Source organism: Chironomus tepperi, unplaced genomic scaffold (genome assembly GCF_022539635.2).
Source record: "Chironomus tepperi strain 1889 unplaced genomic scaffold, CSIRO-AGI_Ctep_v1 contig_364, whole genome shotgun sequence".
In the NCBI taxonomy this organism is placed as follows: domain Eukaryota; kingdom Metazoa; phylum Arthropoda; class Insecta; order Diptera; family Chironomidae; genus Chironomus; species Chironomus tepperi.
In genome coordinates, this window is record NW_027226486.1 from 4,399,378 (window position 1) to 4,418,158 (window position 18,781).

The 18,781-nt window shown below is 32.9% G+C and overlaps 1 protein-coding gene and 1 non-coding gene across 8 annotated transcripts in view; both read right to left on the reverse strand.

The window, feature by feature from the left end:
• Positions 1–18,781, reverse strand: part of LOC139095498 (cubilin) — a 116,121-nt gene that overhangs the window by 85,808 nt on the left and 11,532 nt on the right. For all 7 annotated transcript variants that reach the window (XM_070646859.1, XM_070646861.1, XM_070646860.1 and 4 more), the window contains exons 2-4: positions 16,300–16,890; positions 8,501–8,559; positions 3,352–3,840 (exon numbers count right to left, since the gene is read on the reverse strand). In XM_070646859.1, the coding sequence (XP_070502960.1) occupies positions 3,352–3,829 (478 nt within the window). In that variant the 5' untranslated portion in view covers positions 3,830–3,840; positions 8,501–8,559; positions 16,300–16,890. The remainder of the gene's footprint in view (positions 1–3,351; positions 3,841–8,500; positions 8,560–16,299; positions 16,891–18,781) is intronic.
• Positions 5,178–5,253, reverse strand: TRNAT-UGU (transfer RNA threonine (anticodon UGU)). The gene has a single exon. It is a non-coding gene; the product is annotated as a tRNA-Thr (tRNA).

Consider the following 18,781-nt stretch of genomic DNA (forward strand, 5'->3'; position numbering starts at 1 on the left):
ATTTTTCATCATTTTTTCTCCACTTCGAAAAGTATTTTTACAATAATTCTGTTCTAAAACCTTAATACTAATCAAATTAAAGTTTGTTATGTACAAAAAAGTGGTAAAAGTCAATCAACATTAGTTTAGTTACCAAAAAGTCTTTATATTTTGAATTATAAAGCATTTTAGTGATGACCACGTGTTTTTTGAAAAATCCACTGAATTTTATGTTTAAACCACGTGTTTTTTTTTTTCAAAAATCAACAAATTTTTCATGTTAAGAAGCGCAGTCAGTTCCAATACTCATTCTAAAAACTCATTTACATCTACAACCACTACAAATTTTCCATTTTAAATTAGAAAAAATATTTCAACATATATTACTCATATTTATTCGTCTTTATAGCTACTTAATGTACATAAGCAACAAAAGCAAATGAAGTAACAGATAACAGAACAAAAAAATATATATTTAATGTAGATTTTTCCATCATCATCATCATCTGTTTATTATGAAAAAAAGAGAAAAATGAAAATTTAAATGGAATTTTCGATGAGTAAGTTCGTTCATTCATAAAAAAAGCAACTCACGAGAGATGGAACAATTTCCATAACAGTTTAACTGCAGATTTTTTAATTATCTTGTTTTATAATGATTAATCATAAACTTTTTAATTAAAACTTTAATTTAGAATTTAAAAAAAAGAGTAAAATTGCTTCTGGATTGAAACAGCATGCACTGCTGACCAATATGCCATTCTATATATAGATTTTTTCTTGAATAATCAATAATCTCTGTGTCATGCAACATGAAAACTTTTGCAATTTTTTTCCATCTCACTCACTCTCTCTGTTCTTCATCAAGTCCTTCACTCTCAATTGATATAAAGTATTCATTGCATCGAGTGCACTTATGTCATGCATCATAACACTATGACACGTCATAATTTATAAATTTTTGTGTTGTGCAGTTTTTTGCTTGCGGGGTTGGGTTGATGTTATGGTTTGGGAGGATTGATGTAGTTACAATATGAGTAATGTTTAAGGATGCTGTAAGGAACTAGACCAGGATTGGTCATCCTGTGTGGTGCGACACACTAGTGTGACATCAAAAATATTTGGAAATGTAATGAACAGTGTGCTGTGTGAGATTTTGATCAAGGCTTAATATCAAGATATACCACAAAAAATAAAAGGTTGTGAACCACTGGTCTAGGCCAAAAAGGCCAAAAAGGACTATACAACAGAACTATTTAATAATTTTTGGTAATTCCTATTTTATTTTGCAAGGATTCGAACCCAAGCCTTCCGAGTGAGACCTTCTACAGACACAACCTCATGTGATCCATCAAGTCTTATAAACTCTTACACCAAATCCAACCAAGCGCGCTACTTAAATTCCATCAACTAAATTCCTAACTCACAACTTTCAATTTTATTTTTTCACTGCAAGCTACATATCCCATGCTGTTTGCAATGTTATAGCAAAATTGGTTTTTAATATTTTGTCTCTCACTCTCTTATTTTGTGTCGTGAATTTTTCATTGTCGAATTCGATCGAAAAAATATTGTTTTTTGTCATTTATTTAATGAGCTTTTTAGGTTACAATATTTGAGAAATTTAATGTTGTTATGGTTAAAGTGAATATGCATTGAAGATGTTGAAAATTGAATTGTTTTTGATAGAAAATATGGAGGGAATTGAGGAATTTTGTCGAATTTGAACAGTGTTGTCTGAATTGTGAGCTGAGAAACACTTACTGTGCCTTCAAAATTCTTCGAAAATACTATGAACCGCATGTTGTATGCGATTTTGGTTGTGGTATACCACATCAAGACGTTTGGGAAATTCAGACAATTTTGAAAAAGAGGAAGGGGGAGGGAGGACGGCTGGATGTGCCTCTACTGGATTTGCTCCTAGTGGAAGCCGGAAATGTGGTCAGAAAAGAGTTGGTTAGTGTTAAGTCTTCCTCAATTTTACTGCTAGACACTTTAGTATGTCCAATCTATGTGAAAATCCCAAACATTCTGACTATTCCACTTGCATGCAGAAAGGGTTTTGAAGGATCATAATCAGAATAATTTTCTAAAATTCCAACAAAAGCTCCCTACATCATTCATAACTCCAACTGACTTCATAACTCTCATCAAACATATTTACCCCATTCATTCATCATACTCAGTTATATTTGCTTAATAAACACTATTAAAGGAAGCTTAAAATGTATTTAAAAAAGTTTATTCTGTTTGCTAATCTGCTTATTAATCCACATTTATCATCATTATAAACAGAATAAAGTGAATCAATCTTTCAAGTCAGTAAATTTCGTGATGATTTATTTAGTTTTTCAGTTTTCATCTTAAGTTAGTTGATGTTTAGATGTGATTGTAATTAATGTTAATTTTTGGGAGGGAAGGCTGATGATTTTGGAAAGTTTTGAGTTGGATTTTCATTGACTGTCTTGATTTGTGATCTTAAATTCTGTTAGAATTAGAATTGCAGTGAAAGGTGCCATCTAGAAGGTGTCAGTTACCACCCAAGAGAGGCAAAGGGTCATAATTGATCTAGATGAGCTAATTTAGAGCAGTGAGGAAAGTAAATAGAATACCAAGATAAGGATTATCAGGACCTTAAACACAGTCTTGAACATCAATAAAATTCCTTGCAACACAATCGTTAGGAAATTGCTGCATCACGACGTGTCATAAAGTTGACCTGGATCTGCACAGTGCGGACTATACTACGTCTATCTTCACGACACAATGCGGCAAATTAGATAACTGAATGACACGATGCGTCAGACAAATTTGATGTACTGTTCAGGGCATATATTGGCGATAGACTGAACATAGATATGGCAATGATTCAGTTCAACTGGTCTACTAAACCCTCACATCCCCATTCACACTTCAAAATCACCCAGTTCCAAAAATAACCCAATCAATCATTCACACAACTCATGTCACATTTCGTTCCAAAAAAAGCTTTCATTTCATCACCCAAAAAAAGTATGAACTGAATGTCAACATTTAAAGACATTTATGAATTAATTAATTAAACCGCCACACCTCATTGTTATGTTTTTAATTGAATCATAATCCCGCGACGTGAAAAATTGTCCGCCCACATTTTGGAAGCTTGATCTTTAGCTTTAAATCCAAGTTCAGTAAATATCATAAACAAAACTTTTATGTACACAACAAAAATAACACATTTATGGATGTGTATGTCTATAGATGAACAATTGATAATAATCTACAGCACATTAAATGTACATTATGATGTGATAATGCGCTAAGTAATTTATCATGCAAACATTATTGACTCATGTTGAGCCAATCACTAGATATATAGGAACAGTGACTCACCTGCATACAAAAATGGAAGCATATTAACGAGTATAAAAATTGGCAACAGTTTTTTGACACTGCTCGCAGTCATCATATTAGTGATATTGAGCATTCGATAATTGCTGGCAAACGATGATGATGCACGTGTATCATGACGATACTTGCATATTTGTTGATGAATTTTAAATTTTGGGCAGCATTGGTGAGAAATATTATCGTTATTTGCCATTAGGCACCTAGATGACCTGGATATATCCACATTATCATTAAGCTTCCATCGATGCTTTTGCAATTTATTGAATTTATTTGATTCGAGCATATCAACATCATCAGTTGATGAACATTTGTCAATGTTTCTTGACTGCTCGTCTACTAATGTTTGTTGCATCGATGGCGTATGAGATTTTAATGTGCCGTCGTGGCATTTTCTTCGTCTTTTGCTTTTCGTTGATTGAATTTTGTTGGATTCACGATTGATTGATACTTTCTGGGCCATAATGTTGTGCCCTGTGAATGAGAAAAGAATTAAGAGGATATTGAATTAAATTAGTTATTTTAAGGAATTTAGGATTGTGTAGCTGAATACATCAATGTCAATTGAACTGAGCGTGTTGTACAGAATTCAGCCTATTTAGCAGTTTGAATTTGAATTCAGCTTATTTCAGCTTGTTCAGCTTCCAATTCAGCATTATGCTGAATTAAGATTGTTCAGCATTTTGCTAAATTCAACTATCTGAGCTTAATAAACATTGTTCAGCAATTCATGCTGAATTCAGCATTTGCTGAACTAAATTCAGCATTCTGAGCTTAATTAACATTGTTCAGTAATTTACGCTGAATTCAACTTGTTCAGCATTTGAAGCTGAATTTCAGTAATTTAGCTGAATTCAGCTTGTTCAGTAACTCTGGGTTTTTGCTCAATTCAGCTTGTTCAGTACTTGAGCTGAATTCAGCATTTTGAGCTTAATTGAGATTGTTCAGTTATTTGTGCTGAATAAAGCTTGTTCAGCATTTTGAGCTGAATTCAGCTGAATTGAGAATGTTGAGCTGAATTGAGAATGTTCGTCAATTTGCGCTGAATTTACCTAATTCAGCAATACTAACAGATTCCATCCCATAACCCATCAAATATCACTCGACCTTTAATGCATAACTCATAAAATGTTTATATCTGTTCAATAAATGCACAGACAACATTAAACAAACAAAAATCTGGCATAATTAATTGTATTATCAATGGCAATAAAGTTTCACTTAGCCATGTGTTTTTGGTATGTTTGTATATTTAGTCATAATCATTAATTTCAGAGACTGACCATCAATATTTTTATTTTATTGTGAAATGAAAGTTCATGGTCAAAATGGAATCGATAAATGACTAAGAAGACGTTAGAGATATCATGCCCGAATGAACCAAGACGTTATCACCGTTATGGTGTCCGAAAAGGCACAAAAGGAAAGAATTTTAATTCTTAAAAAATCATAAAGCTTCACACAAAAATATGGGACAATTTATGGATTTGTTTCCAGCTTTATGAATCTCATATTTTTCTTTTAGTCATTTAAATTTCTTTTAATCTTCTCTTACGGAATTAAGGAACTTAAAACTTTGTATTCCACTTGAATGAATTGTCCTTTCTGTTTGAAATATGATCGTTGAAGTTGGAGAGAGATAAGTAATGTCAGTGGTAAATGTGGGAGTGTATTCAGGGAGTGAAAGGACTGGGATGGGTCATTTTGAATGACAAAATGACTGCCTCATCAATTCCTGGTTTTGCACCTGAAAATTCTCGGAACCTTGCGATTTCTGAAGTTCTAGAGAAAAATTGGCACTTTTACATAACTTACCCAAGTGGGATTCGAACCCACGACCTCTTGATTACATGTCAAGTGCTCTTACCTACTGAGCTACCGAGGGTTGTTAAAGAGTTTGACATAAAGCACACTTAAACCTTCTTTCTCTACAGTGCTCATTACACAGCTTTTATCATTGTTTTGGACCACAGTACTAATCAACAGAAGAAAACACAGACAAAATGCTGAAATCAGGAAAATTGTTGGAAAATTGCTGGGAAGGCGTATTTTGATGTTTTGAAGGTCACCCAGGTGCCACCATAAATAGCTTGTCTTCTAAAGCTTGAAACCAAATGACACCAAGCAGAACATCCCATACAGCACAACATCACCTCTTTAAATTCTTCCCACAGTATTAAATCTCAACAAAATCCCTCAAAAACTAGGTGAAACAATTCCTCATTGTAAGTTTAATTCATAATTACTTCATCACAGTTAAGCACACCGGAAGGTTTTAAAGTTTTTATTTTTGAAACAAGCACATGAATTTTCAGCATAAAAAAGTTTATATTTTATTTATGCTGTTCATAATTTAGTGCGAATTTTCTCACATGTTTACATGGGATAGAGAGAGGATGATTATGGGATGTATTAAGTGCTCATTAAAGCGACCACGTAAATAAGTTGTTGTAACGATCATAAATGATTGTTGTTATTATCGGATTATGCTTTATGAGGATTGTGGATGTGATGAATCAGTCGGGTGAGTCATTTTATTAAATTCATGTTTCTCTGTTGCCATGAAGTATGCTTGAAAATTTCAAAACCGTTAAAATTCAAAATTTTCAAAACCGTTAAAATTTTAAAATTTTTAAACCGTCAAAATTCAAAATTCGAAATGATCAAAACCGCTAACATTTTGAAATTTTCAAAACCGTTATGATTCAAATTTTAAATTCCGTTAGATTTCAAATTTTTAAAAACCGTTAAAATTGAAAATTTAGTTAAAACATTTCAAAAACCATTAAAGCTCAATAAACTTTCATCATTCAACCAATAATCACATCCATTTTAACCATTCTCCCTCATACCCCCAATCCAATGAAAAATTAATCATCCATTTAATTAACTCAGTTCGAAATTAAGAATTAAGTAATTAAATCGTGATTAAAGAATCGAGTCGATATAAAATTTATTTCTTATATATCCACTCATAGTCCCATTTTCTTGATTATGATTACTTAGTCCCTATCACAATAATTGTTTAAGAAGCTTTAAGGCTATTAATATAAATTATAAATGAGAATCCAGATCTCATTCAAGTCAAAAATTTCATTTTCTTTTTTCTCAACGTATTGAGAATATAAAATCCATAGCAAAAAAAGAAGGAAAAGTATCTTCACATTTGCCCACATAGAAATGTGAATGCTGGGTTGGGGATTGAGGAATTTGGCAACAATTTGAAAATTTAAAATTTAACGGTTTCTGAAAATTCAAAATTTAATGGTTTTTTGAAGTTCAAAATACAACGTTTTTTGAAAATTCGAATTTTATTATTTATTTAAAGTTCAAAATTTAACGGATTTTAAAAATTCAAATTTTAACAGCTTTTTACAGTTCAAATTCCACGGTTTTTGAAAATTCAAATTTTAACGGTTTTTTGAAGTTCAAAATTCAAATTTTATCGGTTATTTGAAGTTCAAAATTCAAATTTAATCGGTTCTTTCAAGTTCAAAATTTATCGGTTTTTGAAAATTTGAATTTCAACAATTTTTTAAAGTTCAAAATCGGACATCTCTCTAAAATCCAGAACTCATCTCTGTCCACACCACCCATATATTTCCGCAAAAAGTGAAAGGAAAACAACTTTAAGCAAGCACCACAAAGTCATGTATTGATACAATGGCACTGCTCGCAAGAAGAAATAATGCTCAAGATGGAAACGAGAATCGTGTGAGTTGAATAATAATGTCTCTTGCTAATATGTAGCCTCTCAGACTCTTTTAGTGTGAATTAGGTTTTTAAAAAAGGTATTTATTTCTGTTTATGAAGGCCGTGAAAGGCACAGACGGAAATTGATGTTGAAATAAATTGAAAATGAGGAACAAAAAAAAGTGCAAAAAATTTCTTTTCTAATTCCTTTTCAGACTCTTAATGGCTAGTCGAAAGGGTTCCAATTTAAATTTATTTGTTTCTTTATCTATATCTTATGATGAAGGAAGGATAATTAGATTGCTGGCTCCTGATGCTAAATTCAATTTTCAGTCTGATCGTGACTTGCAAATAATGTTCTGATGGGAACGTATTGATGCTGCTTAATAATATAATTGAGAGAAATTTTATCGGATGTAAAAGATAATTTTGGAGTTTTTTGGGTTGCTGGTAAGCATGACTCGATAGATCTTTGAATAAACTGAGGGATGATTCAGTGGATTGTTGTATTAACTGTTGCTGTTAAAAATAGAATTTTGAGGCATTTTTGCTGGTCACAGATATGGAAGAATGACGCTTATAGTACAAGTTTGAAAGAATTGTAGCAGTCGTCATCGAGGTACAATTTGACATCCCAGCCAAATTTAACGTTAATATTGAGACTCTAACTCAGTGCTGGACAAGCTCCGTGCCGCAACAACTAGTGTGCTGCTAAGATGTGCTGCGGAAAGAAGGTTGCTCATCACTACTCTAACTCAATGTTGTCCATACTGAGTATCGCGGCACACTAGTGTGCCTCGGCTTATTATTAGGAATGGTCTTTCTAGATTCCCGATATTTTGGTGTTACGAAATTTATGAATGCTCCCTAAATCAATTAAAGTGTTGGATTCCTTTAATTTCAGAATACAGAGATTATTTAACTTATATATGATCCTTTGTCGTGTGGACGAATAGCCCTCAATAGCTATACTATTATCCGGAAACAGTAGGACGTGGGTTTGAATCCCATGCAGAATCCTTTATTAACAATTCAGACCTTTCGCATTGAATTCAAATTCAGTAACACAAAATCATTCAAAACTAGTCACACAATTTTCAAAAATGTCCTTAATAAGCCATAACGGTCAAAAATAAATTCAAAATTCAGCAAAGACTCATTCCTTAAGTATCCTTTCATCGAATATCAAAACTGTGCAAAAACATCCTTCGATGAATCTACACAGCATCCTTCATTTTCCCCAACCCAAAAGCTTTCCTTTATGCATCCCGACTATCTCTTACAAAGACTAGATTTCGGAATTCTACTACAATTTTCCATCTTAAATTCAAAAGCTCATTTTTGGGAGAGTCAGAGAGAATTTTCAATTTCAAGAGAGAGCAAAGAAAATTTTCTCTCAATGTTCATACAAAATAAAAGCTTGAAAAGCAAAACAACTCACCATGTCCTAAAGGAAAACGGAAAGGTTAACAATTGCTGCTCAATTTTTTGTTAAATAGGCTAAAATGAGAGAGAATTGGAAAAAATTTTGTAAAAATTATTTATTTAGTTTTGATATAGGTTGCTATGATGATTTTCATACAGAGATCGAAGTTGATTTAAATTTTATTTGGAGTCGAGACGACTTGGGTCAACTTTTCCATACAAAATTCGAGTCGATTTCGAGCTTTGTTTTTGTATGTATTCTATGACTTTTTTTTGTGGTTGGTAGATTGTTATTTGACAATGTTTCGCAACAGAATATGACGTTTTTGAGGCACTGATTCAGATATTTGAATGCTTTATGATCAGACAGCATTGCCTAGAGTTTCAAAATTTAGGTATAGTTTCAAATATTTGGGAAATAGTCTAAGCCAAATGAAGAATGCTAAGCCTCTTTGACCGCATTTATAAAACCAAATGAAAACCATTCATCTGTGAGTCAAATGACTCCATAGACTGCCAAACGGAACTTTTTAATTTGTATCTGGATGTAAACGCTTCGTCACGAGCTTTGTTAATTCTTCTATCAATACCAAATGGAAGCCGACTCTATTTGACATTTGGATATGAGTCATATATGATCTTAGTAGGAGTCTTTTTCATTTGTGTTACTCTAGATAACATCAGAAGAAGTCAGGAATCCTTAATGTTCTTTAAGAGTTCAACTTAAAACTAGGGTTCCAAGACTGCAGCCTGCATATCCTGTGTTTCAGATGTGGGCTGCAGTTTCTTGCTTGTACATAACTCAAAACTGTCCATTTTAACACTAAAATTCTTCCAATACTTATTATTATTCAATAAACATCCCGGAACATGTCACTTCCTACTTCATCACAAAATCCTTTCCTCATACAAAAGGTATCCATCATCTCAATTTCTATATCCATTGATCCAGATCAACATTCCTCATCAAATTCTTTTATTGACTTCATTTCAATGGAATGAAAAGGAAGAAGACGAAGAAATAAGAAAAAAACTGCAAAATCTTCTCAAATGGATTTCCTTAGAAAATTTAATCCTCTCTCACACTATTTCATTCCTATATCCTCAATTCCTTTTCATTTCTCACTCAAGTGTCTCTCGAATTGAATTTCAAAAAAAATACAAAAATTTCCATTTAAATTAAATCTTCGTTCCTTATATTATGAGAATAAAGGAAGCTTCTTATTATCATTTTCTTGCTTCTTTTCTTTTTCCTCAGTTGACTCGATGGAATGGAATACTTAATTTCAAAGAGATTAAAAAAGGTAAGTTTCTGTAATAAAATTTTCATCATTCTCATACATGAGAATTTTAAGTTTTCTTTGGGGCATTATTGAAGGAACAATGTGGATATTGATGCATTTTGTTTGGCTGGGTGGGTGGCTGAGTGACCGAATAGGTAGTTGGGTTGCTGAGTAGCCGGTTTTAGCTGGGTGATCAACTGGGTAGCTGGGTGATCTGGTTGATTAGTTGCATGTCCTACTGGATAGCTGGATAACCAGTTTGGGGTAGTTGCTGGGTAAACGGTTGGGTAGCTGGGTAACGGATTGGAGTAGCTGGTAACCGGTTGGGTAGCTGATAACCGGTTGAGTAGCTGGTAGCCAGGTAACCGGTTGGATAGCTGGGTAACCGGTTGGGTAGCTGGGTAACCGGTTGAGTAGCTGAGTAACCGGTTGGGTAACTGATGGTAACTGGGTTGTTGGGAGAGTAATTGAATAGTTGGGTGATCAACTGGGAACCGTAAACTGTCATCTGAGCTGGGAGACCAATAATAACCGGTTGGGTAGCCAGGTAACCGATTGAGTCGCTGGGTGACCAATTGGGGAGCTGGGTAACCAATTGAGTATCTGGGTGACCGGCCAACAAATGGCTAAGAACCGATTGAAATTTGTATGAAATGTTATACTTCACAAGTGCCAGCAGAAATTAATTCCATGTAGATTATAATCAGTTTTTGTTAAGAACCGAAGCAATCTCAAGCCTATTTCGACCTCTAAGGAATTTTGCAATTTTTTTGTCAATCAACAACTGACCGCTGCGTAAAAATGCGCTTTAGTCCCTCTATCAAGCACAGAAATATTCAACTTATTTTCTCTTTTTTTTTCATCCACATTGTCTTTTATTCCTTTTATAGAAATGCTGAATCTGAAAATAATTAAATTTATCTTCACGACTGAATGGGAAAAAATAATTTTTTTACAAAAGAATTTTTATGAAATAAAAATTGTGATTGGAATAAATTCGCTAATTAGAGCTTGCTGATTGGATTTTCTTTGGGGATTTTTTTCATTATCTGCTCGAGTTGCTGCAAAACTATAGACTTGACTGGAATATTTTATAGGATTTACAGATAAGTCCTTTTGAAAAGTAAATATTGAATATTAAATGCCTTTTGAAAAAAACTATTTGCGATGCTATGCCTGTTACTGAAATGCTGATGATGTTGATTTAAGTTTATCTATTGGAGTTGCATAATCTATAATCCAGGGGTTGGACTCTTACTTTCATTCCTTCTTGGTATAAATTCAGAATTCAGCAACTTATAGCATGCCATTTAGTCGTGAAAGCATGAACCTTCTCAACTGTGCAATTCTTGGTATGACATGATGTCTCTGAGTTGCGCAACTTCGTCGATGTTCCACTGTCACATGTCATATCACATGTTTACTGTATCGTTACATCCAATTGAGTTTCGAACACATTTTGTATCGCAATGCATGTATTGTCGCAACGCAATCTCTAAGTGTGTCACGACACGATCTCATGTGTGTTACGACACAATCTCAAGTGTGTCACGAAACGATCTCAAGTGTGTCACGACACGATATCAACTGTGTCACGACATGATCTCAAGTGTGTCATGACATGATCTCATGTGTATCATGACACGATCTCATGTGTGACACGACCTTAAGTGTGACACAACACGATCACAAGTATGTCACAAACAGCTTGTCGATACACTAAGTCCAAGTCGAATTCTTAAGATTTTTTCACTATTCAAGCTATGTCAACTCAGTATCTATTCCTAGAACACATATTATGACTAGTTACACTGCATTGATTATGTAAAGTTTGAAATCTATCGTCTTTCCTCATTAATTCCTAATGATATTTACAAATCTCTCAATATTGATACTGAATTACCATATCCATCAATATAATGCAGATAAATGATGTCATGCTTATCACATGACCCCAAAAATTCACTGAATTACACAAAGAATGAGATAAGATTGACCAAAAAAATAAGTTCAATGATCTTCTCATCAATATGATGTAAAAAGTATCAATAAAATTTGCATCAATATTTTCTCATGAGAGTGGGAGTGCTACTTGATGTTCATGGAGATGATAAATAAAAAGACTCAAAAAATAAGCAATTTTATTATCATAAAGATCAAATTGATTTTAAGTTCATATCCAAAAAAGACAGTTCATTGACTCAAAATTGGATGTCATTTTGAATCTCATTATACCAATTAGTCAATTTAATGTTAATTGGCAGATAAACATCAAAAGGATAGACGGGAATAAAAAAAACTTTTATGCAAGCGATAATCTAAAATGGAAGTTTAATTGATGGCATTAACATTATTTTTTATGACTTTAATCTTTATGTCTTATGATAAATTTCTTACTTGCTTTTGTCACTTTTATAGATATTGAGAGGGTTTGAGACTGGAAGATTGAATCAGTTGGAATATAGAAATTCAAAGTTTATTGAATCGTTTTCTGGCTGTAAAAGGCAGAACAGAAGGTTAAATTCTCCCTAGCATCCATGTGACATGAAGTTTCAAGAACCGAGCAACAAATTAATGTTGCGTGACTGTTACACGCCAATGTCACACTACATCAATATTCCAAATTTCCTTGTCTTCTATCAAAACCGGGCAAAAATCAGAATTGACCAACACATTAATGTGTCGTGACTGTTGTGTGACAGTCGCATGGCAATGTCATACCACATCAGTATGAGAAATTGCTTTTTTTGCTATAAAAATCGGGCAAATGCATCTAAAAGACACATCGATGTGACATGCCACACAACTTGAGCGACACAACATTGAATGTGACATTGAAAAGCCATTAATCATGACGTCTTGATGACAATCAAATAACTGTCACATTACATAACCGACAAGTTGTCCAACATTGCTAAAGTGTCAACATTGCCAGAGCTTATCTCCCCTAGCTAGATTAGTTCCCATCTCACTCACTACAACAACCACACACATCAGGATTGACAAAATCACCGTAACACTTCCATAAATGCTCATCACTTATTGAACATCGGATTATCAGATTAGATGAATTTGTAAGTGCTAAAAATAGAACCATAAGCTTTCAGAATGATTTCTCCTCAAAATAAAGCTATTTTCTACGAAGGTGAAGCTTAAAAAAGAAGAATTTGTAACCAAAAAAAGATGAGAGATAATCCAAGCCCATAATAAATACCAATTGTGATTGCCTTCAAAACTCTGATCACGAATGCTCCCCTTACGAATGTCAAAGTCAATTTCTAAAATCCATCATGTACAATCGTAATCCTGTCGACAACAGACTAATAAAATATACCGATAGACAAAATAAAATTCCACATTTTTTCAATAAATTGTCAAAGTTCCTAATCCATATAAATAATGACCGAGTGGCACATAAACATCATAACAGTGACGCGACTGTGGTGTGACATTCTTGAACAACATGATGTAGTCAGCATTGCTTTTTCGTTGCGTCGGCGACAAGGAAGGGGTAACAAATAAGTAAATTTGTCACATTGACGTGGTGTGTCATTGTCATATGACAGTCACGCAACAGTCAAGCAACATTTAAGTGTCACTCGGATCTAAAAACCTCATAGCACATTATTGTGATTTGACGACTGCTTTGGAAGGCACAAAAATAAAATTGTCATCCTGATGTGGTGTGACATTGTCGCATAACAACCACACAACAGTTACACCACATTCATGTGTCACTCGGTTCTAAAAAATTCTTAGTATATTCTTGTGAAAGAGATTTGTCACACTAATGTGGTGTGACATTGTCACATGAAAATCACACAACAGTCACACAACATTCATGTGTCACTCGGTTCTAAAAACTTCATAGGACATTCTTGTGGATTTGGTAGCCAGATGCCCAATTCAAAAATTCTACCATAAAAATTAAAGAACGGATATATAACAGTGGCTATCACAAATGACTATCTCAATGGCTTAAACAGTAATAAAATTTTATTATTCCCTCTTCACTTTTCTTCTTCGTCTTCCTTTTCTCGCTTCCTCTCAACTGCTGTTTTTTTCTTCTATCGCGCTCTCTCTCGTTCTTACTTACTTAAATATGACAGCGGAATTGTGCGGAAAGATCGATGCTCATGAAAGTGGAGCAGAATATCATCAAAAATTAAAGGAAATTAATTTTTCATTCAATACCAACCATAAGTGTATGAATGCCTTAACTTCATTTGCCAATAAATAAAATTGCATTATCATTTCAGTATTCAGGGATGGTTTTAAACAGGCGTTGATGAGAGAGAGAGAGGATGGATACTTTTTTTTCAAATAAAAGGGGGAAAGAATGTGATGATGAGATGGAGGCATTGTGGAGTTTGAATTAATTAGTGGTTTTTAATTGGATACTTTAGAATTGAAATAACTCGATGGATGATGGGGTTTGATTGGAGATCAATAGCTGGTTCGAGGAATTGATGGAATTGCTTTGTGTAGAACAGTGGTGGGCAACCTTTCATCTAAGAGTGGCAGGGAAGTAGAATGGATATTTTTGGAGGTTAGCTGGGGTGGAGGGAGGGGTTTGGATGGGGAGGGGATTGTATTGGAAGAGGGGTTGAATGAAGGGGGTTGAGGTTGAAGAGGGGATTGAGGTTGAAGAAGGGGTTGGGGAGAAGAAGGGGTTAGGGCTTGAGGTAGAAGAGGAGCTTGGGATGGAAGAGGATGATAGGGTTGAAGAGGGTGTTGGGGTGGAAGAGGTGGTTGAGGTGGAAGAAGTGGTTGAGGTGGAAGAGAGTTAGGTTAGGAAAAGGGGTTAAGGTGGAAGAGGAGGTTAGGATGGAAGAAAGGCTTGAGGTGAAAGAATGGTTTGGTCGAGTTGATGTGAATGAAGAGCTTGAGGTGGAAAAGAGGGTTGAGGTGGAAGAGGAGATTCGGATTGAAGAGGGGATTGAGAAGGAAGAGGAGGTTGAGGTATTAGAGCAAGTTTAGGCAAAAGAGAGGTTTGGGTTAGAAAAGGGGGTTGAGGTGGATGAGGAGCTTAGGGTGCAAGAACGGATTGGGGTGCAAGATAGTGTTTGACCCTGAAGAGATGTCTTGGATCAAACTTGATCTGTACAGCCAGCGAAGTAAGTAAGCAAGTTAAAATAAAGTTTATTCAAAAATTCAAACAAAAACTTCAATAACAGCCTAAATTTCATCCAAATAAAAAATCACTCCTTCAGTAACCTTTTCGTGTGGATGTTTATCACAAGCCATATCATATCTTCCACGAAATTTTCTCATGCAAAATTCAAACAAGCATAAAAAGTGGTTCCAAAAAATATTTTTTCATCGTTGTCGTTTAAATAAACAGGAAAAAAAGCGAGGAGGAAGACAAATTCGACTATATGTGCATGGCTGGAAAGGAGCTTGTGACAACAACAAAAATATATAACGCGGAAATGTAAGCAACCAACATTAAAAATACATTATACACTTCAGCATATATCGTGAATTTTTTTCTTATTGACGCTTTTCATACTTCTTTTATCGCACTTCTCATGTGTGGCTTGTTTTTTTTTTTTTTGTAGAGGAAGAATAAGGTTGATGAATAATGATGATGCTGTGGTTTTGGATGGGATTAGAAAAGTTTCTTTTTAATCCAAAGAGATGGAAAAAAATTGGTTCTTTTTTTTGGAAATAAAAGTTTCTTGAGCATTTTTCCTTCTTTTGCGAAAGGGTGCAACCACTATAATGATGATTGGGAGAAGTTTTTTTGATAGATTTTGGTGTATTTGTTGATGCTTGGGATGGATGTTTGGATGGAATTTTGTGGTTATGACCTCATCATTGGAATCGTTTAGAGAATTTTGGCGGCAAGAATGTGAAATTTCTTGGAGGTTGTCCAATTTTCAAGCATTTTCTCGACATATTTCTGAAGAACTTAACTTTAAACAGAGCTTAATCGACTAGGCAAGTCAACATATCACTAACTTACAGTAAAATAAGTTAAATTTGAGATTCTTAAACAAGAATTGGAAGTTTTCGCGCCAAAATTCAAAATGCTCTAAAAATTTACGATTTTAAATTGTTTTTTCATTGAAATTTAATTACAGATAGAGTGTAGTCTACTAGACTAGTCAGAATTTCACATAATCACAGTAAGTTATAATTAAAATTGCCATTCTGACACAAAAATTCAATATTTTTGCTCCAAAATTGACAATATTCTAAAATTTTCAATTTTGAATCTAGTTTTCATTGAAATTTAACTGGAAATAGTATTCTATGGATTAAAATTCAACTAGATTTGTCAAAATATTCCAAACTTTAAGTGATTAAAGATAATCTTTTGATTCTAACTTAAAAATTGACAAATTTCACGCAAAAATTTGAAATTTTTTAAAATTCAATAACTTTCCCGCCAAAAACACTACGCATCAAGTCAACACAACCCTTTCCCAACCTCCCAGACTCCTTAACGACTCTCGCAACTCACGTTGTCATAGTCATAGAATCCATAAATCATCTATCATTATCTTAAAGTTATAATCATACTCACCCTAAACAGAAATAAATCTCCACATAGTTCCGACTTGCTTTTACGTGCTTTTTTCTCAGTTTTAAATTTCAAAATAATATTTTTCACAACACAAAAAAAAAATTGATTATTTTTTGAATGATTAATTTAATTTAAATATGCATAAACACGATTTTAACTTTGTTTATGAATAAATGTTGTCGTTTTTTAACATAAATTTGATAATTTTTTAGTTAGTTTCTTGTTTTTTTTGAGCTGAACATTTATTTATTATATCCACTTAGTTGAAGTTTATGTCACTTATTCGCAAAACAATATTTATACACTAAATTCAATTGAGCTACACGAAATCACACTTTAACAATTTTATTAATTATTATTATTATTTTTACTATATAAGTTGCATTAATAGGAGATTCTTATTATGTTAAATATGGCATTTGAGCATTAACCTAAAGTCTGTCGTTTATTGTTATTACACTTTATTAATTTTAGTCACTGGTATCAAAGATTACTATAATTATTATTATTAGTTTTTATTAGTGTTGTATCCAAAATGTTCAATTCTTATTTAGTTGTCATATGTGCTTAAAAGTTAGGTGCAATAGTTGGCTGGAAGAAATAAGATGAGAAATTTGTTAAATTGTTGCTTAAAAAGTCATTAAAAAGTAGAAAAAGGCGTCTTTAGCTTCAAAATAATATAACGGTTTTTAAAAATTTGAATTTTTTAGAACTCTAAAAGTAGTTTCAAACCCTTTGACATTGTTAATTTCAGCATCAAAGCAAATTCAAACCAATTTAACGGTTTTTGTAAATTTGAGTTCTTTAGAACATTATAAGTAGTTGCAAACCCTTTGGCTTTGTTGTTTTTTAGTTTAACTTCAAAGCAATTTGACGGCTTGAAATTCGAATTCTTTAGAACACTTAAAGTAGTTGCAAACCCTTAGACTTTGTTGTTGTTTTCTGTTTTACTTTCAGATTTTTAAGCTTGAAAATCGACAAAATTTGCTTTAACTTAATTATTAGACTAGTAAAACTGCTCATTTACTACCAAATGAAGCTGAAAATCAATAAACATTACTTTAATTTAATTTTAGACGGAAAATCATTTTAATTGCTATAATGGCTTTAATTTAATTAAATTTGTCATCATTAAAAGTTATAACGACTCAAATTAAGTTTCAATTTCAGTTTTGAAGCCAAATATTGAATATTTTTCTCAATATTTCCAATGATTGCTTAGTTTTGCGATAGAAAATATTAAAATGAAGCAAAAATCACCAAATTTTTCCATAATTAAATATTCAAAGTTCATCATATAACCAAACAAGAAAAGCCAAACTCTTTCAACATTTTGCGAACATTAATCAAAAAGTACATAATGACTTTCACGTAAAAAGTTCTTTTAAAACCACCTTGAGAATTTTTAAACACAAGCAATTAAAAGCAACAACAACATACAGTGTATCATTTATCATTTTTGCAGTTTATCTTAACGATGGGAACTTAAATTCTTATGCTGAATAGATTCTTGTGCCAAAAAATTCTAAGCACATGACTGCACTATGCTCACGAATAGAGATAAATGCTTTGAATTGCTATTAAAGCTTTCAAGTTTGAAGCCAAAAAGTACATTTGTTTTACATTCTATGCTAAAAACGCCCAGTTCCACTTCAAAATAAAGAGAGAAAAAAATGTTCATTTTTCAAAATTTAGGTTAAAGATTTTTGTGAGGCACATAAATTGACAAAAATGTTTTCAATGAAAAATGTCGATGAAAATTGTTTAACGAATAATCCACAGCATTAAAAAAGAGTTGGAATTTCCTCCCTCTCTGAAAAGCCACAAACTGGAGAAAAAAAAAGAAAAATTTTCATTTCCACACAATTTATTTAATTTTTACACATATATCAACTTTAGATATTCATATCTTGATTGTTTTGAGACACACATTAATGGATTTTTCCTTATCATTTCCCTATGATCGTTATTCGTGAACTAGCTGAGAGTTGCTGTCGAGGATGACGGAAGGAAGTCGTATTTTATTCGAAAGAGAGAGAGAGTTTTTCTATTAACGGTTATCTTTTCAATTTTTGAATTTTAAAGGGGTGTGAAAATATGAATAAAAGTTTTCATAGATTTGAAAAACTCTTTTTTGCTTGAGTTCATAGTTATGTCCTTAGTTGCAAATTCATATTTTCATACCCTTTTGCTAAAGATTCTAAATTGATCACCCTTTTGTTATACATATGGAGTTGCATACCCTTTTTTTTTCTAATAAATTCTTTATTGTGCAATCATAAGTCCACACCCTTTTTCTAAAATTTATTTAGTTGCATACCCTTTATATATATATTTATAGTTTCACAATTTTTTGTTTATATTCATAGTTTCACACCCTTTGCTATAAATTTATAGTTTCACGCCCTTTGCTATAAATTCATAGTTTTACACCCTTTGCTATACAATCGTAGTTTTTCATCCCTCGTAAGTAGATAAATGA